This window comes from Brachionichthys hirsutus, chromosome 15 (genome assembly GCF_040956055.1).
Source record: "Brachionichthys hirsutus isolate HB-005 chromosome 15, CSIRO-AGI_Bhir_v1, whole genome shotgun sequence".
Classification (NCBI taxonomy): domain Eukaryota; kingdom Metazoa; phylum Chordata; class Actinopteri; order Lophiiformes; family Brachionichthyidae; genus Brachionichthys; species Brachionichthys hirsutus.
Genome location: NC_090911.1, coordinates 12,877,070 through 12,898,735, shown reverse-complemented (window position 1 = coordinate 12,898,735; position 21,666 = coordinate 12,877,070). Strand labels below are relative to the sequence as shown.

Here is a 21,666-nt window from a genome sequence, read left to right as displayed (position 1 = left end):
CGTACGCTCCTTCAAAATAAAAGCCTCCTTGTACACAGGATAACAGCGCTATATAACAAACGCTTAACAGATATATACATTAAACTGCAGTATACTGTCTGTGATATACAGTATACTGCAGTTTTCTGTCCATGTAATCATGTTTTCCTGCTTGTTCCCCTTTCCGGGACAGAAACGGGAATAAAGCCGTTCGTTGTTCGTCTGCTTGGAATGCCACTCGGTCCGAAGTCCGAACCCAAGTGGGCTGAACTCTGACCTGACGCTCTCCGTGTCGGAGCTGCTTTTCAGCACTTTATTCTTTTAACCCTGAACCTTTTAACTTGTCCCTGAAGTGCGTTTTTATTCTTTAACTCCTTGTGACGTGTGCCGCTGACCTCTTGGCCAGATCCCCCTTGGCAAAGAGATCTGGATCCCAGGGAGCTCTGGATCCCAGAGAGATCTGGATCCCAGAGAGATCCGGATCCCAGAGAGATCCGGATCCCAGAGAGATCCGTATCCCAGAGAGCTCTGGATCCCAGAGAGATCTGGATCCCAGAGAGATCGTCCCATCGTGCACTGATCACAAGACCTTTTCTCTGTCACCACAGAAGACGGTGTTGGGTCTCCACCTTAGGTTTTATTTGGAATTCATGTTTACAGATTTGTTTATTTTGTCAGTCGTGGCCTTACAGAAGCATTTGCATGTATTTGTGCATGTGTGTGTGCACGTGTGTGTGCATGTGTGCGTTTCTCAAGTGTGGGGCTCTTTCCACCCCCTGAACAAACTGCAGGAATTACAGAATCACAAGACGTAAAAGCTTTCCGGAGCCACTCGGATGACTTTATTCTTTATTGCTACATTAGCACCTTTAGTGAACGCCGACTGCATGAAGTCAGAGAGAGAGAGAGAGAGAGAGAGAGAGAGAGCACGAGGGACTGACTGAAGACTGCAAACCAGTACAAAATAAAAGCAAAGTCAGGTCGACGAGCGCCACACCCCTCCCGTCTCCGGGTGGAAGCAGCCGAGCTACACGTTGGATTGCATGCCTATGTTTGTGAGTCCGCCGGATCTCAGTGATCGATATCCAGAAATGATTCCTCTGTTTGTGTACACGAAGCCCAGCCTCACGCCAAAGTCTGTCAAAGACCCGCCCACCGCCAAAGGTGGGAGGGGGGCAAAAGGTTAGGGGTCGCCATGAAGGTTAGGGGTCGGGATGAAGGTTAGGGGTCGCGGTGAAGGTTAGGGGTCGCGATGAAGGTTAGGGGTCGCGATGAAGGTTAGGGGTCATGAAGGTTAGGGGTCATGATGAAGGTTAGGGGTTGTGATGAAGGTAGCATAAAGACCTGATAAGTCTGCTTCGGTTGGGGTGGATGGATAGGCCAAACTCTCACACACAGTGTGTGAGACTGTGCTTTGTGTATTAGCGTAGCTCATGCTATTGAATTCATGTTTATAGATCGGCCGATGTGACTAATGATCTAACGACCTGAGCTTCGTGCAGCCGTGGAAAGCCTCGCGACCGACTCGGTGACTCGTGACGGACGGACGGGTCTTGTGAACGCTTTGGCGTGATGACTTGGTTTTCGTGTGCGCTGGAGGCGCTGGCCCTTCTGTCACTGTGCGGATTCTAATTCTGTGATGTGTGAAATGCTCCTCACTAGCATATCCAGCGGATGAAGCGCTCAAAGAGCGAGGCTTTGCTCAGGAACGTGTAGTCAGCGGCTCTGAAGATGGCCGACGCGTCGCCGAGCGACACCTTCCTCAGGACGTCTTCGTCTGTGTCCGTCCCTATGGCGACCACCGTAGGAACGCCTTCCGCTCGTCTCATGGCGCTCATGCCCTCGTCCAGCTGCTCGCTGGCTGTGATGCCGTCGGTGATGAACACAAACGCCAGCTCGGCGTTGCGGCGAGCCAACCGGTCTCCCTGCTAGAGACACAACGCGATGCAAAAGCGTCAGTTAAATACCAGAGTAGTGGCAATTAGCTTAGCTTAGCATTAAGGGACGAGCAGCTAATCCAAAGCCTATCAACTGATGCTTGACTCTGATTTGCAGGCGTGCTTTGGTTGTTTGCACCTTTGGAACCACCACGTTGTCGACAGCATGGATGATAGCACTGCCCAGAGCCGAGGAAGAGTCCATGTAGGTCACCGCCGCCAGCGAATCAGAGATCAGCGTGAGATTGTGCGTCAGCGGGAACTCCACCCGCTGTTCGCTCGGGCTGCCGTACTGCAGCAGAGCCAAGCGAGCATTCCTCTCATCCGATTGGCCGTTGGCCAGGTTAAGGCGGCGAGCTACGTTCTCGATGAACTCTTTGGCCCGCCGGTGGTTCTCCAGTCCCATCCTCTCGGAACCATCCAGCATGAAAAGCACATCCACTGGCCGCCGAACACAGCTGGCCACCGCGGGTTCTGGAACACAAAGTACATCAAGCTTTCAGTCGGAGTAGGCAAAGCTAACAAGAGACTGCAACAGGGTGCGTGCCCACACACACACACACACACACACACACACACACACCCTCAAGTGTAGGTACAGGCCTCAACAAGAAAACTCTCTATTTCATTTGCTCAATCAATTAATTCTCTGGAGATGATTTGACACGTGAACACAGCGGACATCGGCAAGCTAGCAAGCTAGCAAGCTAGCCTGGGAACAGAACATCTGGTCCATGTTCTGCTGCGGTTCTACTTTAGAAGACATGCCCCAGGGAAGGCCATAGGAGACACCAACCAAATATCCACATCCAACAACCTCTGGCTCCGACTGCGCTACCAATGGAACCCAACGCTGTAACCATGGATACGAGCAAAACAGCAAAGCAGAAGTGAGTCAGCTAGCTCATGAGTCACAGTGGAAACGAGGAGTCATTCTGGAGCTACTGAGCTTCACACGGCGCAAACCTTCAGCGAGGCCGGAGAAGCGACATGTAGGACACCGAGACAGCGACCCAACTCCTTCAGCTCTACTCCAGAACCAGCATCATCTGAGGGTTGGTCCGACCGTACGTCTGACCTGCTAGCGGGTCAGCTCTACTCCAGAACCAGCATCATCTGAGGGTTGGTCCGTACCGTACGTCTGACCTGCTAGCGGGTCAGCTCTACTCCAGAACCAGCATCATCTGAGGGTTGGTCCGACTGTACGTCTGACCTGCTAGCGGGTCAGCTCTACTCCAGAACCAGCATCATCTGAGGGTTGGTCCGTACCGTACGTCTGACCTGCTAGCGGGTCAGCTCTACTCCAGAACCAGCACCATCTGAGGGTTGGTCCGACTGTACGTCTGACCTGCTAGCGGGTCAGCTCTACTCCAGAACCAGCATCATCTGAGGGTTGGTCCGTACCGTACGTCTGACCTGCTAGCGGGTCAGCTCGACTCCAGAACCAGCATCATCTGAGGGTTGGTCCGGACCGTACGTCTGACCTGCTAGCGGGTCAGCTCTACTCCAGAACCAGCACCATCTGAGGGTTGGTCCGACCGTACGTCTGACCTGCTAGCGGGTCAGCTTTAGGTCATGCAATCTTCTGTATTGCACACAGAGAGTTAAAAGAAGGCCTAACGTTTGAATAAAGTCTCTTCTATGTCCAGCAGTACGCTGATTAGTTATTGGCCTCCATAACAGCGGGCTAGCACGGTTAGCATATGAGCATTAGCAGAGTCCTAAGGCTTGTTCTGAGTCCACCGCTGCCTGGCCACTCCCTGGGCCAGCTTGGCTCTCTGGGCGGCGTACGCCATGGTAGCCACGGCAACCCCATGCTGCTGCTCGCCCAGGCCGCTCAGCAGGCTGGCCACACCCTCCAAAGAGGTGGGGACCAATGAGGCGCTCCCTTCCTCCCCCAGTGGCTCCCAGGGGGGAGGGGCCTGCCCCGCAGTGATGCCCCCTCCTGAAACAAGTGGGTGGAACAACATCGTGGGCGGGGTCCCACAGACACGACGCATCAATACAGCTAACGGAGGTGCTAACCAGGCGCGATTTTACAGAAGCTTTAATGAACTGCATTCAAATAAAGGCGATGAAATAGAACAGACGTGTAGAACCCAGTTTAAGACTCAAGACCAGGGACTACAGGACACATCGGTAGAACGTCACATGCCTGCCCATCCTCCTCAGCACCGGCTCAGAGGCAGAACATCCCGGAACCACCGGTTCCGTTTCAATATTTACCGGAAGGCTGAATGCAATAAAAGCACAAAGGAGCTGCGTTAAAGGAGCTCTAGCCCAAAGTCTGGGTTTATCCAAACACCAGAGTGTCTGTCGAGTCTCTGCCCTAACCCTTCAGGTTACCGTATGCTGGATAAAGCAAGCTGGGTCTCCAGGTCACGCGTGTTCTATGTGCTCAGGGTTGTTGTTGACCATGTGGTAGAATCTTACCTGATTTACAAGGAAGCTCGGGGCAAACAACGACGGGATCTAAAGTAAAAAGCAGGACAGGAAGTCAGGGACAGAGGACAGAACCAAAGTGGCTTCCCTCGGCCCGCTACAGGAATGCAAGGGTACCTGGGCAGAGCACGGTTTCGATCTTGTCGATGAACTCCTCCGCCACCAGGTCAGCGAAGCGCCTCATGCCCAGCACCCTGCCGTCCCGCTGGCAGGCGATGCTCTTCAGACTCTCGTTCTCCTCAAGCTGGTCAAACATGTCTCCGATACCGATGGCGCTCACGTCAACGTTGGGATCGCTGCCCCGGTACAGAACCAGAGTCAACAGTGAGAGACGTCACCCACAAACGCTCGTTCCAACACGGCCCCGGCATCAGGCACCTGCACAGGTAGGTGAGCAGAGAGTCGTCGTCTCTGGGGTCGAAGCGTCCGTCCGTGATGACCACGACGGTGACCTTGGCTTTGGCTCTGCGGCTGTCCCTGATCAGGGTGTCGTAGGCGTATTTCAGAGCCGATGGCGTCCACGTTCCTCCGGCGATCCACTCCAGTCTCTTCACTGCATCCTGAGGACACAAAGGACACAAAGGACATCCCTTCCATCAGCTCATGTCCAGGATCATGAAAGAACATGTCCCCCAGTGGAGACATTTTACTCAATGGCGTCTTTTTACGGTCTCTCAACCATCGCTTTAATCTGTCTATAATCAACTTCTGATTGATCGATTAGATCAGTTCATTCTTGCTTTCGGGCTTTTTGAGGGACATTTGGACAAAATAAAAACATCGTGTCTACGTTTGAGTGTCTGTTTGAGACCTTGAAGGCAGACAGCGAGTCGATCTTGGGGTCATCGAGTTTGATGGCCTGGAAGGTTCCGCTGTGACTGTACTGAACGACTCCCACGCGTGTTCCTGGGAAGACGAGCATGTCAACGCAAAACTGGACGCCGTCTCGATACCGTGCTGTCGTTCGAGGATCCAGAGGACGCTGCATGCCTACCTGTCTCTGACTGAGGGTCTTTGGCCAGGTATCCCAGTCTGTTGATGGTGTTGATGACAAAGTTCTTCTCCAGGGTGAAGTTGGTCAGACCCACGGACTCTGAGCTGTCAATCACAAACACAATGTCCAGGGCGCCGCAGACCTTCTCGCAGTCTGCAGGACACAAAACACAGACCGCCAATCTGAACATCCTGACCTTGACTTGGTCCCCGTGGCAACCAAAGGACTGGGTGCTTAGGGGCTTCACAGAAACTGCGTGTGCAGTCGAGAATAGTTTAACCTGAAAACAGACATTCGGCGTGAGTCTGGAGCAGCCGAAGGATGGCTGTGATTGGTCGATTTGTTGTCGGGCGCCGGCCCGTTACTCTCGCCACCAACAACAGGGCGAGATTAATCTAGAATTGACTGAACACCACTCGACTCGGCACGTTACGGCCGTAAGGTTCAACGCCAAAGCAGAGCAAAGCGTTTACACCTCGACCTTAGGAAGCCTCGAGACGTCTCCCGGGACACCAGACTGGTGACGCCGGCCGTCGCTTTGACATCCTGAGGTTCTGATTGGAAGGTGAATGACTCACCACAGCAGCCACACGTCTCTCTGATGTAGTTCATGACATCACATTCCTGCAGGGAGAAATGTTAAGAGCCATCATGTCCTCTGTGTTTCTGTTGCCGTGACCACAACGATGTCTGATGTTCTTACGGTGAGGCCAGGGTCTCCCTCAGGTCCAGGATATCCCTGAGGAGGAAGAGAGGATAGCAGGTGATGCTAACAGGGCTATTCTGGATTTACTGTATACTCACATCACGCCCACGACTTCCTCTTGGTCCTCTTAATCCAGTTTCACCCTGAGATCCTGGCTCACCCTGTTGCAGGACAATTAGCATGAAACTTCACAGCCTGCTGCGTCACCGTGCATCTGTGAGGAGGTACTTACGGACTCTCCTTCGGTTCCTTTGTCTCCTGCCTCTCCCTTTTGACCACAGTCTCCTCTGCTGCCCCGAGGTCCATGGTTGCCCTTCTCTCCTCTCTCACCCTGAACAGGAAAGCCTCATCACTCGACTGTTTTATCACTGAGCAAATGTCCAGATCCTGAACGTCTGTTACCGATGGTCCTCGGGGTCCAGGATAGTTGAAGCCGGGTCGTCCTGGGTCTCCCTGGATAAAAAGAAACAACCCAGATACGGAACTGAAGCTGGAAAACGGACGTTTCTAACACACACACACACACACTCTCCATTATACACACATTTGGTCCAAGTGGTCCAGATCCTCCTCTGGGTCCAGCATCCCCAGGGTCACCTCTGGAACCCTGTAGCCCAAACGGTCTTCATGTGAGCTACATGTCTGTATTATATTCTCCACGATGCTGAAGTCTAAGATCAGCCCTACATTTCTTCCTGCCGCTCCTGATGCCCCCGGTGCCCCTCTGGGTCCTGGCAGGCCGTTGTCCCCCTGTTCAGAGGACAGAAAGAGACACCAGGTGCTACTCAGTGGGGTTTACAGGTGTTTGTTACGAGCCTGCATGCATAGATGTTCAAATTCATCTCACATTTGCTCCTTTGTTTCCTGATTCACCTGGAAGTCCTCTCAAACCCTCCGGCCCCATTTCACCCTGAAAACATAATCAGCATCGCGCCCTCTAGTGGTGGGACAAAGAATCTCAACCAAAACCTTGCTCTCAGGTAAATGAGCAGCATGGAAACAATCCACAACGTGCTCATTAACACGCACCTTGTCGCCCCCGAATCCATCTGGCCCCTGAGCACCTTTAGGTCCATAGTCTCCTCTTCTTCCCTACAGAACAAGAGCGCTGAACAAACAGCAGGACAGACGCAGGGCGAGCATGAAGGTGAGGGTTCGTTTCTCATCATACCTGCTCTCCTCTGGCTCCAGCAAGTCCAGGAACTCCCTAAGGAGAAGCAACACACAGGTGAGGTCCATGACGCATGGATGACTGTGCGCTCCAATGATCGGCGTGGTGAGGAGTCTTACTGCGTTTCCTTTCAGTCCAGGGATGCCAGGCGAGCCAGAACTTCCCCTCTCTCCCTGGAGAAGAAGCGCCAGATCTTAGTCTTTCACCACCTCAGCAACATACAGCAGCGTCTCCGTGCGTTCCTCTTTACCTCTGGTCCAGGCTCTCCAGATGTGCCAGGAGGACCAGATCGCCCAGAGCGGCCGGAGTCACCCTTAAAACGGGACCCAAAGCCAAACCCAGATGGAGTTAACACAGCTTTGAGGCTGCTCCCTTCAGTTTTACGTGAAGATGAGACCCTGTACCTTGTCCCCATCAGCTCCAGATGGACCACGTTCGCCGACATCGCCAGCGTGACCATCAGGACCCTACAAAGCATCACACACACACACACACACACTCTAAATAGGCAATAACACAAAACAACACGATGGATTAAGAACTTTAAATCACTGCCAAGGACTCACTCGGTTGCCCGGGTCTCCTTTGCAGCCGGGAGCCCCGATACGTCCCATTTTACCCTGAGAAGAAGACGTGACGACGGATTGTTAGAAACCAAACTCCAAAAGCAGTCAAAGACAGAAATGTCCAGAATCAAAACAAATCCAATGATTCTTGGCGTTTAGCTTCAACCTACCTTCTGTCCGTCTGTCCCGTTGCGTCCTGGGATGCCAGCCACGCCCTAACAGAGACAGGGGGCGTTTAGGGACAACGATCGCTTTGCAACATGCTTGTAGAATAATAAAGACAAGAAGCCCACCTTCTTCCCTTGGGATCCGATCTCGCCCTGTGGGCAGACAGCACAACAGTCATGTTACGCCCGACTTCAGAGACCGTTTGATCTCATTCATTGACAAAGGTCGTCCACTAGAAAGGAAAGTGATGCCTCACCTTATCACCTTTAAGACCTGCGTCTCCCTACGGAGAGGAAAGAACAAAGGAACATTTAAGACAGAAGAAATACAAGCAAACAAATCAGCATTTGTTGCGGGTCTTACTTTGGTACCAGGTTGACCGATTGGACCCTCGATACCAGGGTCTCCTGGACGGCCTATCTCCCCCTTGGGACCTGATTCACCGTTGTCTCCTTTAGCTCCCTGCGGCCAAGGATTTAAAAAGGGACAACCTCCGTGAGGATGAAAGTGACCGGGTGAATATTCTGTTGGTGTGTATTTGCTTGAAGCTCACTTTCTGTCCTCTGTGGCCTTTTGGACCAGGAGGTCCTGGTGTCTCCAGACAGGACACGCTGTAACACTGCATCACACAGGACAGGCGTCATGGTGACAGTCCGGAACATGAACCTTTAGGATCGCTGTGTTCATTGTCTGCGTCTTCGTTCTTACCTCGACATACGCCAGATGTTTCTGTGAAGACCAAAGAAATTGATCATTGATCCTCGTGTGCCACTTCCTGTCCAACTCTGCTTGGTGTGTTGGTGTCTTACCATTGTCTTGATGATGCGGTCAATCGTCTCCGTCTGTACGGCGGCTCTGCCCTGGCTCAGATCCACAGCCATGAAATCCCTCCTGTAGACGGTCACTGGAGAATTGGCGATCTCCCGGAGCCCGGTCTCTTCGACAGTCTTTGATGCCGCCACCACGAATATTCGGACACCCTCGTCGCGAGCCTTCTCTGCCGCCACTTTGATGCCCCCACAGGGGTTTCCGGTCACATGGCCATCGGTGATGACCACAGCAAATCGAAGGGCTTTAGGGAATGATGGTGAGCGCAGCATCTCGTGGGTCATGTTGGTGAGGGCACAATCGGTGTAGGTGCCCCTCCCCAGGTACCGGATCCCACTGAGACCCTGTGTGACAGAATCCATCAGAACATGGGGGGGCTCAGAAGACAGCATGTTCACGGCGTGGCCTCATCTGAAGAACGCTGAAGCCTCAACCATACAAACCCAGACGTGTGAAGACGAATCATCTGGCTGTTAAAGGTCAGCCAGGGCGGAGTTTAGTCCAAGCTGGCTGCCTTTAGCTAGCTTTAGCTAGCTTTAAAGCCGCTAGCTTTGGAAGCATCCAGTGTAGCTACTTCCTTAAGTGTTTGTGCTAAGCTAAGCTAATCAGCTGCTGTGTGAATTAGCACCATTGATGTGAATGCGCTACGAGAACGGACATGAAGGAGTTTAAATGTGTGACGTCGTGTTACTGAGAGGACGTCACACATCTGGACATCGACACCTGAGAGCAACGAGGACCACCTGCGTGTCTCAGGAACACGTGGTCCAGGTGGGGCATCACTCACAGAGAGGAAGTCATTCCTGGGTCCAATGCGGCTGAACACTCTCTGCTCCTGGGAGAAGTGCAGACCGCCGATGTTCCAGTTGATCTGGACGGCTCCTCTGAACTTAGCATCGTCTAAACGCTGCACAAACACCCTGACAAATTCCTTGATGCTCTCCACCAGCGAGCCGGGGGGCGGCTCCTGCAGGGCGATGGTCTCAGACGTGTCTATGGTGAAGTACACGTCTATGGGACACTCGTTCATCCCTGCAGAGGACGCACAACAAGCACACAGTGAAACACAGAAAGCTCCACACAAAGGTTCGCTGCCCTTAAAGGTCCGTTTCAGGGTAACTCACCGGAACATTCCGTTTGCTGGCCGTGAGTCAGGGCCCCGAAAAGGAGGCAGAGCAGGACCACCTCAGAGCCCGGCATCGTCCTCTCCAACAGCAGCGCCTGCACACACGGAACCGTCATCAGAACTCAACAAGCTGTCAAAGACAGAACCCTGGCTTAGAACGCCGCGAGGGAAACGGGTCTGACCAATGACATCATCACATCCTCATCATCATCGTCAGGGAGAATACTTCAGACGTGACGCTGGGTGGAAACGAAGCTGGGTCAGGGGTCGGGTTCGGGTTCGGACGTTAGGGGGCGCTGGCACACCCACCGTTATCGTTTATACAAAGACAAACGAATTCAAATTCAGTTCTTCCATTTTGAACCAACGGACACTCGGAGGCGCCACTGGCTCTACTCCAGGGACCCCAACCCAGAGAGCCCCCCCCCGCCCGTCTGCCTCATAGAACCCACAAGGGCAGAACTACAAAACGTAAATCAATAAATTACATTTTAGATAATAAAACTCGATGATTTAATGTCGGAGTAGTTCTTAAAATATCGATCATATAACAAATCATTTTATCATCCATTAAACTAAATGAAGAAACCATCAATGTGTAAACGCTGCGGCCGTCGGTCACGCGCTCTGCTCTGTCTCCCTCTGGTGGACAGACACGGTGCGCGCCGCGGAGGCATCGTTCCTGCAGATGTTTCAAAGCGTCTTCCTCTGGAGGGGGAACATCCACGGGAGGGGGACCATCCACGCACAGGCGAAGCGCGCAAAAGAAGTAAAGAGCGGTAAGAGAATGAAGGACCCCCCCCCCCCCCGGCTTTGATCTGTCTCGAGCTGGATAGTTTGCGTTTTTACGCACTAAAAGTGTTTTTGTACGGCAGTTTGGTTTGCTGAGAGACGTCGGTCATTTCTGACGGACATGCAAACACGCACGAACACGCACAAACACGCACAAACAGCAGAGAGACAAGTGGCAGATTGGTGCATTGCTGTGCGTAAAGGCGCCGCTTACCCTTTCCAACTCGTTCAGAACGTCCTCAGCTGTCCCTCTGGTGGTTTCTCCTCGGAGGAATGAGGAGGACGCAGGAGGAAGAATCTGGAGTTGGATGCGCGTCCGTTCGCTCTGCTCCTCTGCAGCCCCAGCGACGAGCTCGATCCCTCCTCCTGTGCGCGCACGGCGCACCCCAGCAGTGGAAGCCGCTGTCCGCTTGGAGGCGCCACGGCTCCGCGGGAGCTCGTGCGTGCGCGCGCGGGCACCCGCAACGCATTGTCCCAGCGTTACTGGTTTACTTGGGAAGAATTACGCCAAAGCACATCTGGAGAGCTGACGCGCACTTCGGATTCACCTGGAACGCCAACGCGGTAATTTGCCCCCCCCCCCCACATCTGAGCTTTCATGTCCCTGAGAAAGATCATTTAGGAGGTCTTCAGGACAAACATGTGTGAATCAGAATTAAATAAAGCCCCCCCCCCCCCCCCATGGTCATAAAACCCACTCGGCCCGTTGGTCTGGTTCCAGTTACAGGCGAGGAAGAGGAGTTTACACTCGGAGTAAACACCGAGGCTGTCCGTGTTTGGACCCAAATGGGCTTCAGCTGCTCATTTACTATTAGCACGACTTTGTCTGTTTGTCAGCAGGGTGGGGGGTCCGCATCCTGAACGCTGGGGGCTGAACCCCCCCCCCCCCCCCCCATGCATTCACCACAACCGCTGCCACTAATGTCTTCACCAGAATGCCGGAGGGACGATCCGGAAGACGCTTTCACATCTGGAACAGGCTATGAGCCTGGAGACGGGGCCGGGGACAGTTCAGTGGACCGGGTCTGCAGAGACCGCCATGGGGGCCTCGCACGCTTGCCTTTAGTATCAGATCCTCCTGAAGTAGAACTGGGTCAGTCCTCCAGCTCCGAGACGGGACGTAGAGGGGGGGCGGTTTTAGTCCCTCGTCCTCCTCAGCTGGACTCTGTCTCATGGATTGTGTCTATAATGAGTCGGGTTTGTTTGAGGTCAGAACCGACAGCCTCCAGGACCGATTCTCTGGATGGGGGGGGGGCGGCAGCTGATGACCAGAACTCACCCTGAAGTTCTTCCCTCCATCTCAGCTGGGGAGGTTGTTTCCTTAAAAAGAGAAGAGAGGAGTGGAGCCTCCATGTGATGGAGAGATGTGGAGGTGGGGGTGGGGGGGGGGGGGGTCTGGACTCTCTTAAAAGTGTGATTCATAGAACAGGAATGGCCTCCCTCCCGTGTAAACCACTCTCTCTCTCTCCATTACTTTTTTCTTTCTTTCTTTCACATGGACTAAAAGAGCTTTTTCAGTCTTGGGGGGGGGGGGGGGGGGGGGGGGATTAGGGAATAATCAGTTCCAGAATCATAAAGAGCCCGATTCTCCCAACGCTGCTGTTACTTCTCTCTCTGCTGCAGAGAAATGGAACGAGTCCATTCAGGTCACGTGCAAACATTCAGAGGGACGTGCACGGAGATCACGCATGTTCCTAAGCGTGTTCCTAAACATGTTCCTAAACGTGTTCCTAAACATGTTCCTAAACGTGTTCCTAAACATGTTCCTAAGCGTGTTCCTAAGCGTGTTCCTAAGCGTGTTCCACACAGCAAAGGGGTTAATAACGTTTTCTGATGAACAGAATAAGACCCTAATCTGTCTGTGCAGATGTGACAGATGTGAGCGGAGGAGCAGGAATCTTTCTGAAGTTTCCGGATGCTGAATCAGAGATCACAGTTAAGAACAAACAAACGGGATTTCTCAGGAACAACTTTTCCAGATGTGCTTTCCGCTCTGAGGGGCAGCTGGGAGTCGTTACTGAGGCGCACCGTGAACGTGCACGCCCACGCACGGGCAAATCCATGTGCAAAACTTATGTCATACCAGCGGCGTCCAGTGGGACAGGCTGGACAGTCGGGACGGCGGCGGGACGGCGGCGGGACGTCCAATCACCAGAGGACGGGAGCAAAGACGGACCGCCGGCGAGCCAAGGTAAACGTCCGTGGCCCAGTCAGTCCCAAAGACGAACACACACACACACACACACACACACACGCACACACACACGCACACATACACACACACACACATACACACACACACACACACACACATACACACACACACGCACACACACACGCACACACACACGCACACATACACACACACACACACACACACACACACACACACACACACACGCACACACACACACACACGCACACACACACACACACACACACACGCACACGCAGGGAGGGTCTGTGGAACAATCTTCATTTGTGCAGAAGCTCAAACATGACTTTGACACAGGAAGTGATTCATCAACGGTCCAGAGGAATGCAGTTCTGGTACAGTAGAAGCCCCCGCCCCGCCCCCCACAGTTCTGTTAGTGAGGACACCTTAGCGACATAACAACCCCCCCCCCTTCCACCCTAAATCAACGCCCTTTGAAGGTCTGTCTGAAACTGCCTCCCGGCTGAAACGTCCTGACTCTCTAAACAAGCGTCCTCCTCCTGAGAGACAGGAACGCCCAGCGACGGCTCATCCGGCGTCTGGAGGAGGAGGAAGAGGGTGCGGTCCAGCAGCAATGAGGAAGATGTCTGCACTGATACACCTTTGACCCCTCCGAGAGGAATTCTCCTTTCAGGTAGATCAGAGATCAGCTGGGAGGGGTGTGCTGCTCAGAGGCACGTAGGCAGGCAGGTACCGTCAGGCGCAGGTCGACACCGAAACAGTCGTGATGCTGCTACTTAAATAATGGACTGAGTCCGTGTTTGTAATGCAGCACCTCTGGGGGGTCAAAGGTGAACGGAAAAGTCGATTTTAAACACGTAATTTATGGCATTATTCAAATCTGAGTGTTCATTCTAGAGACTCTAGAATGAACACTCAGATTTGTTCTGATCTGAAGTTGAACCTGTCAGGGAGGGGCCACACCCCTTATTTTAATCCGGATCAGAATCCACCTTTGGATTCAGCGCTGACGCGATAGGAGGGGCGGGCCCTTCTTAGTTTCACTTTTGATCATTGAGAGCATAAATTCTTCTTTTATGTTAGCTATAATTGCTAATGCTTGTGCTAGCACGCGTCTTCATGCTAAGCTAAGCGTCGAATGGACGACAATGAGCTGAGACTTGGGTGTGGCAACCTTTATTGAAGGAGCTCGTACTCAGGTAAAAACATCTTCTTTAGCAACACAGGTCGAGGCGACACTGAGACTATAGCACCACGATGACATCACAGTGACACGGCGATGACATCACAGTGACGCGGCGATGACATCACAACAGAAAGTGTACGATGAAGGAGAGTGTGTGTGTTTGTTGTATGAACTCGTTAACCCAGTACATGGGACAATCCCCCTAAACATGCAACCCCCCCCCGACACATGTAACGGTGCAATGGATGAACACACGTATGTCGGGTCCAGATGACCTCATCAGAACCAGGTTTATTTTTCCTGGGGGGGTCATTTTCAACAGGCTGGAATGAAGTCATGTTTTTTGGTGACTGATGTGCGCCGCCGCCGCCGCCGCCCACCAGCGGGACCGGAACCCAAACACAAACCAGAAGAGAAAGGAGCTTTGGTCCAGCCTCCATGACCCACGCTGACCGAGTGATTGGAGACGAGTTCAGACGAGCCGAACGCGAGCTGCAGAGCAAAAACCCACCCGAGGAATTCACAGCCGGCTCCCCGGGACCCAAGGAACTTTAGAGACAGGATTCCTTCTGCCCTTAACTTTGCCTGCAAGGTTTGTACTTTGGCAAGCATACAAACGTCATCATTTGAGCTAACGTGTTAGCATAGCAGGTGGACGTGGCGCCCGGCCGGAGGAAACCCAAGCCATCGATGATTACCTTTCCATTTGTCTGCCACAAATCATTTGTCGTTTTTGGGACATTTTTCTTAACAAGTACTCGAACACGGTGAATTTAAACGAGTGCGACTGAATAATGGGACTAAAAATCTAAAGCTTGTTGGTCCTGTTGGGGGGGGGGGGGGGGGGGGGGCAGCGCTCAGGGCATGGACACCCTGCGAGACACGGTTTGGTAGAAGACGCCGCGAAGCAGAGAGAGGTAATCTGGGACGCGGAACAGGTGGCGCTGGGCGTAGGTGATGTCATCCTGCCGCCCCCTGCTCACCAAGGTGCGCAGGTTGGCCTCGTTGACCTGGCTGCCGACAGAGATGACGAACAGCTCCACCCCGGCGTCGGCCACCTCACCAACGCGCTTCTCCAGCACGGCCTCGGTGACGGCCTGGGACCGCCCATCGGAGAACAGCACCAGCTTCTTCCGGCCTCCGGAGGCGTCGCCGCGCCCGCGTAGGCTCCGGATGCCGAACTCCATGGCCTCCAACACGTTGGTGCCGTCGTTCTGGAAGGCCGCCTCTTCAATGTGATGAGCCAGCAGGGTCAGGTTGCTCGTGGGCGCCTGCTCCATGCGGGCGGTTCGGCTGTACTGGGCCACGCCCACTCGGACGGAGGCGCCTCGCTGCCTCTCGGCTGTCAGGAAGCGGTCTGCCAAGCGGTGGACAAAGTTCTTGCTCGTCTCAAAGTTCTTCTGGCCCACGCTGGCCGAGCTGTCCATCATCACCAAAATGTCGGTGCTGTCAGAGAAAGCGACTGAGACACAGAGAGACTGATCAGGATGCTGGTTCTGGACTCAAACCATTTACCATCCGACGGCGGACTTACTGGGACATTTGTAATCCGGGCATCTCTTATCTGGAGAGAGAGGAACAGACAGTCGTTTGGAGTCGGTGACGGACCGGGACCAGACGGGACCAGACGGAACCAGACGGAACCAGACGGAACCCTGAGGTGTGCTCGCTCACCTTGGCAGATCTTGGCTGTGAGGTTCTGCAGGAAAGTGTCATCCAGCAACTCGGCAAAGTTGTCCAGGACGAAGGAGAAGCCTGGTTTGGGGTCGCTCTTACAAACCACCTCCTCCAGCTGCTCCTCGTTGGGCTGCCGGCTCGAGTAGTCCCTCACTCCCAGCCCGCCCACCTGAGGGCGAGGAGACACAGGTAGGTTGGGCGGGACTTCCAGCGCTGTGGTCCAGGCCCTATCTGGGAATGCTGCTCACCCGGACGTTTTTACCACAGAGGACGGTGAGCGGGACATTGTCCCGTAAAGTATCGGAGCGTCCGTCGGTGAGAACCAGAACCACCCGGTTCTCCTGCCTCATCAGCTGGATGGTGTTGGTCAGAGCGAACGCCAGGGCCTCGCCCGTGTACGTCGCCTCAGCCAGCCAGCGCAGGTCCCTGACTGCCCTGAACGCAAGTAATAATCAATAATCAATAATCAATGAAGCGTGAAACGTTCTGCAAGCCCCCGAGACAAAGCGACCCACCTTGAGACAGATTCATTCCCCAGACTGGTGTCTCCATGAAGCTTATTGATCAGTTTAATAAATTCACAAATGATTTGTACTGGCGCTAAAGAGCGGCAGGTAGCATGCTACGCTACGCTAACTACCTTCTGATCACAGCTGCAATGAAATATGATGCTTTTTTTTCTACTTCTCGAGTAACTCGGAGCGAGAGCAAATATTTAGACATGAAACTGAAAATTAATCGTGATTTTACCATAAACACAAAACGATGTAAACAAAGCTGGGCTTCGTATCTCAAGCCCAGCTATTTGTATTCCATGCTATCTGTCCTTTAGCCATGCTATCTGTCCTTTAGCCATGCTATCTGTCCTTTAGCCATGCTATCTGTCCTTTAGCCATGCTATCTGCAGAGTTAGCACCGATCTTATATTCACTCTGAATTAGCAGCGGAGCTAAAAGAGTTTTTCCTCGAGTTGAGAATGACCCAGACCCAGACCGTGGTGCAGAACCAGAACCTGGCCACACGGCCTCCCAGGACGCGGACTAGCGGGCTGAACTCACTGTTTGAAGTCGGTCAGGCTGCCAACGCCCCCCCCCAGCTTCACGGCCTCCTGGGCCTGAGAGCCGCTGTACTGGACGACACTCACCGTCGACTCGTTACCGGCAAACTGCAAGAAAAGCACGCCGCGGTCAGCGTGTGTGTGTGTGTGTGTCTGTGTGTCTGTGTGTGTGTGCGTGCCTGCCGTACCTTGACTTGCTGGTCTTTGATCAGCCGATCGATCACCGTGATGATGAAGTCCTTTGCCAGAGCGAAGTTTGCGGCGCCGATGCTCTCGGAGCTGTCCACGATGAAGGCCAGGTCCAGAGTCGCACACTTGCACTCTAGAGACACACAACGCAACACACACACATGACACAAGCACAGCGGGCTGAGCAGCGCGGGAATGAAAATCGACTCACCGCAACAAGCTGAGCAGGGAGAAGAGGAGACGGCAACCCAACGAGGAGAGGAGGAGACGGCAACCCAACGAGGAGAAGAGGAGGAGACGGCAACCCAACGAGGAGAAGAGGAGACAGCAACACAACGAGGAGAAGAGGAGACAGCAACACAACGAGGAGAAGAGGAGACGGCAACCCAACGAGGAGAAGAGGAGGAGACGGCAACCCAACGAGGAGAAGAGGAGACAGCAACACAACGAGGAGAAGAGGAGGAGACGGCAACCCAACGAGGAGAAGAGGAGGAGACGGCAACCCAACGAGGAGAGGAGGAGGAGACGGCAACCCAACGAGGAGAAGAGGAGGAGACGACAACCCAACGAGGAGAGGAGGAGGAGACGGCAACCCAACGAGGAGAAGAGGAGGAGACGGCAACCCAACGAGGAGAAGAGGAGGAGACGGCAACCCAACGAGGAGAAGAGGAGGAGACGGCAACCCAACGAGGAGAAGAGGAGACGGCAACCCAACGAGGAGAAGAGGAGACGGCAACCCAACGAGGAGAAGAGGAGACAGCAACACAACGAGGAGAAGAGGAGACAGAAACACAACGAGGAGAAGAGGAGACAGCAACACAATGAGGAGAAGAGGAGACAGCAACACAATGAGGAGAAGAGGAGGAGACGGCAACACAACGAGGAGAAGAGGAGGAGACGGCAACCCAACGAGGAGAAGAGGAGACAGCAACACAACGAGGAGAAGAGGAGGAGACGGCAACACAACGAGGAGAGGAGGAGGAGAAGAGGAGGAGACGGCAACACAATGAGGAGAGGAGGAGGAGACGGCAACCCAACGAGGAGAAGAGGAGGAGACGGCAACCCAACGAGGAGAAGAGGAGGAGACGGCAACCCAACGAGGAGAAGAGGAGGAGACGGCAACCCAACGAGGAGAAGAGGAGGAGACGGCAACCCAACGAGGAGAAGAGGAGGAGACGGCAACCCAACGAGGAGAAGAGGAGACGGCAACCCAACGAGGAGAAGAGGAGACGGCAACCCAACGAGGAGAAGAGGAGACAGCAACACAACGAGGAGAAGAGGAGACAGCAACACAACGAGGTTAGGTCAACACGGCCTCATCGGAACGCTTCATTTCTGCACGTGTGTGTGTCGCCGTGCACAACGTGCACGTGGAGCTGACTTACAGCACAGCTTCATGATGATATCCAGAATTTCACATTCCTGGAGGCGGAGACACAACGACCAATCACATCACGGAACCGGCAAACAACGAGCGTTTGGATCGACAGCATCAGGTTCAGAACCAACACGAGAAATGGGTTCCATACTCACATCGGTTCCTGCTGGTCCAGGAGGCCCAAGAGGTCCCTGAGGAGGAGGACAAGGGAGTGAGGAGGACCGGGAGACCCGGGAGACCCGGGTTCCCTTCCAGCCAACACGGAACGCTGTTTGATCTTAACCCACTTCCTCGCCACGCATTCCTGCTCGAGTCTGCGCCGGGCGGCGAGCGAAACCGACGTTAATCAGTTTCAGAGAAACGCAAGGACATCCCGGGAGGAGGAGGAGGAGGAGGACGAGGAAGCAGGGAGAGCGTCAGGAGGAGGAGGAGGAAGAGGAAGAGGAAGCAGGGAGAGCGTCAGGAGGAGGAGGAGGAGGAAGAGGAAGCAGGGAGAGCGTCAGGAGGAGGAGGAGGAGGAGGAAGAGGAAGCAGGGAGAGCAGGAAGAGGAAGAGGAAGAGAAAGCAGGGAGAGCGTGAACGGTTGTCCAGCAGCTCCACGGAACCCGAAGCAGGTTCTACTTAGAACCGCGTCTCTCTGAAAAGCCTTCCTCCTCAGAAACTCCTCAGTTTGAGACATTCCTGATATTCAAACATTCAGCCGCAGCCAGAGCCCGATCAGAACCAGAGCCCGATCAGAACCAGAGCCTGATCAGGACCAGAACCCGATCAGAACCAGAGCCCGATCAGGACCAGAGCCCGATCAGGACCAGAACCCGATAAGAACCAGAGCCCGATCAGGACCAGAGCCCGATCAGGACCAGAACCCGATCAGAACCAGAGCCCGATCAGTACCAGAGCCCGATCAGAACCAGAGCCCGATCAGAACCAGAACCCGATCAGAACCAGAGCCCGATCAGTACCAGAGCCCGATCAGAACCAGAGCCGGTTAAACAGAACCTCAAAGCGTCCGTTTATTTATGTCCACAATGAAAGGACGGCAGCGTAATGGATGAGACAACGTCCCTACTCGACTTGTCTCAACTCTCTCTCTCACACACACACACACACACACACACACACACACACACGCACACACACACACACACACACACACGTTCTTACCGCTCTGCCCTCAGCTCCTCGGTGACCTTTGGCTCCTTTTGGTCCCGGGGGTCCTGGTTCGTTGTTCTGAGACAAGAGGGAAAGATTGGAGGTTTAGAGGGAGGGGCCTGAACTTCAGCCAGGGTCAGAGAACATGTAGGGGTCAGAGTGCAATGTGAAAATATTCAAACAATGCAGATCATAAATCTCGTGGCACTAAAGTCGGACGAGGCGGTTCCCCGTCGTTCCCCGAAACTTAGAACCCAAAACTTCCGAACGTGGGAACGCAAAACGAAGGAACAAGCCAGTTATTGTTCAGAGGCCTCCGGGGGGGGACGGATCAGAACGGCGTCCTCCTTCCCATCGCCTGCGTCCGCCGATGGAGACCGTTCAACATTTTTAGATATCGCCACTAAAAGGCAGCGGCTATTTATATTAGCTTAGCTTAAAGACGCAATTATGAAATGCCAGACTTCCATAAATGACGTCTCAAACCGTTGAAAACGCTTCTGCAGTTGAACCCTTCACCATAAGGTGGATGCTTGTTGCCCCGCCCCCACCCTCAGGTGAGCTGTGATGCAGAGCTGCATCCAGGTGTGTCTGGGGGTTGTGGATTTCGGGGACAGGGGTCAATACTGCATTGTGTGAGGCTGATAGGTGCTGTAATGGAAATGCTAATGCTCCTGGGGAGTCTGGTTGCCGTGGTGGTTTCAGCCCGTTCTTTGTTTCTTGGTTTTCTGCTCCAGCTGTAGAAAGCGTTGCAGCGCTGAGAGGTAAACCGATCCGACACCTTAAAGCCCCGCCGGCGGCGCTGATGGACCGGCGTGTTTACGGCGCCGAACGCAGACGCAGGAGAAGCTTTCAATTCACCGTAAACACGGCCCAATCGAACCGGGGTTAGAGGTCACGCACACACAGCTGCGTACGCTCAGCGCCAGCCTCCCAAAGACGCGCTCAGTGTCCTCAGACCGTCACTAGTGTGAGAGCGGGACGGATGGGTGGGGGACAATAAGAGGGACGAATCCGGGGAAGTCGCGTTAGATCTGAGGTAAAACAGAGGAGAGGAAAGCATCCATGAAAGGACGGCGTGACTCACATCCTGTCGGCACGGGGACGGGGACGGGGGCGGGGACGGGGACGGGGACGGGGAGAGATAACGCGAGATTAGGAGCAGCTCCAAACAGGGAAGAGGGCAGACTCACGTCGGGACCTGGATCTCCAGCATCTCCGTCGTCTCCTTTGAGTCCAGGGGTCCCCTTGCTACCCTGAGGGACACACGGCAGACGTCCAGAACTCCTTCATTTCATTCAGAACTCTGAGGGAAGACACTTACCGGCTCGCCGGGGTCTCCACGGGGTCCCGGGTAGCCCTGAAAGACGACGTTCAGGATTAGACGAGGCGAGAGACGAGACGAGACGAGGAGACGAGACGAGACGTTAACACATACCTGAAAACCAGGACAACCTGCGGTACCGTTTCCTGCGACGCCATCTTCTCCCTGAAAGTCAGAAAAAGTTATGCTTACGGATCTTTGCACACACACCTACGCACACACACACACACACACACACACACACACACCTCTCCCCCATCTGGCCTCTGTCTCCGGGAGCTCCTTTGATTCCTCTCGGCCCTTTGGCTCCCTGGAAGAAGAAAGGGAGCGTGAGAATAGAAACATGTGACATGTTTATTAACGTGTTTGTGTCATGTGACATGTTTATTAACGCGTTTGTGACATGTTTATTAACGTGTCATGTGACATGTTTATTAACGCGTTTGGAGGATGTTATCTATGTGTGAACAAAGGGGGAGGGGCTCTTCACTGTTGATCTGTTGAGCTTGTTGCTACGTGGTAGCATCGACTCGACAGACTGGACCGGAACTCACTTCTGGTCCAGGCGGGCCTTCGTCCCCTCTGTATCCAGGAGATCCGGTCTTGCCGGCCTCGCCCTGGAAAATAACGCCGGCGTTAATGAGCGCCGCTAAAAGCGTTCCAACGCAAGACTCAGCCGAAGAGAAGCAAACTGGAAAAGACTTCCAACGAATGTGGATCCGATCCGAGACGCGCACGGCGCCGCCTCATGCCGGACGCCAGTCTTTCCTCAGACTACCCTCGACTCTCAGAAGTTGTCTGGAGGAACAGATGCTAGC

General features: G+C 53.9%; 2 protein-coding genes across 2 annotated transcripts in view; both read right to left on the bottom strand.

The window, feature by feature from the left end:
- Positions 1-1,637: 1,637 nt before the first annotated feature.
- Positions 1,638-9,991, bottom strand: col6a2 (collagen, type VI, alpha 2). Its single transcript, XM_068748528.1, has 30 exons — positions 9,916-9,991; positions 9,579-9,823; positions 8,773-9,135; positions 8,672-8,692; positions 8,517-8,582; positions 8,327-8,425; positions 8,220-8,246; positions 8,089-8,115; positions 7,966-8,010; positions 7,796-7,849; positions 7,634-7,696; positions 7,480-7,542; positions 7,349-7,402; positions 7,230-7,265; positions 7,088-7,150; positions 6,906-6,968; positions 6,746-6,808; positions 6,603-6,665; positions 6,461-6,511; positions 6,291-6,389; positions 6,157-6,219; positions 6,056-6,091; positions 5,931-5,976; positions 5,353-5,505; positions 5,170-5,264; positions 4,737-4,918; positions 4,476-4,654; positions 4,350-4,388; positions 2,056-2,390; positions 1,638-1,907 (listed from the first exon to the last, which is right to left on the bottom strand). The coding sequence occupies exons 1-30, from the start codon at positions 9,989-9,991 to the stop codon at positions 1,638-1,640; spliced, it is 3,039 nt and encodes a 1,012-aa protein (XP_068604629.1).
- A 4,937-nt stretch (positions 9,992-14,928) lies between these two features.
- Positions 14,929-21,666, bottom strand: part of col6a1 (collagen, type VI, alpha 1) — a 9,442-nt gene continuing 2,704 nt past the window's right edge. The window contains exons 2-16 of the mRNA XM_068749338.1: positions 21,403-21,497; positions 21,093-21,158; positions 20,963-21,013; positions 20,849-20,884; positions 20,718-20,780; positions 19,537-19,602; positions 18,528-18,563; positions 18,380-18,416; positions 17,206-17,214; positions 16,994-17,127; positions 16,807-16,913; positions 15,997-16,183; positions 15,746-15,917; positions 15,606-15,635; positions 14,929-15,533 (exon numbers count right to left, since the gene is read on the bottom strand). Of these exons, the coding sequence (XP_068605439.1) occupies positions 14,929-15,533; positions 15,606-15,635; positions 15,746-15,917; positions 15,997-16,183; positions 16,807-16,913; positions 16,994-17,127; positions 17,206-17,214; positions 18,380-18,416; positions 18,528-18,563; positions 19,537-19,602; positions 20,718-20,780; positions 20,849-20,884; positions 20,963-21,013; positions 21,093-21,158; positions 21,403-21,497 (1,694 nt within the window). The remainder of the gene's footprint in view (positions 15,534-15,605; positions 15,636-15,745; positions 15,918-15,996; positions 16,184-16,806; positions 16,914-16,993; positions 17,128-17,205; positions 17,215-18,379; positions 18,417-18,527; positions 18,564-19,536; positions 19,603-20,717; positions 20,781-20,848; positions 20,885-20,962; positions 21,014-21,092; positions 21,159-21,402; positions 21,498-21,666) is intronic.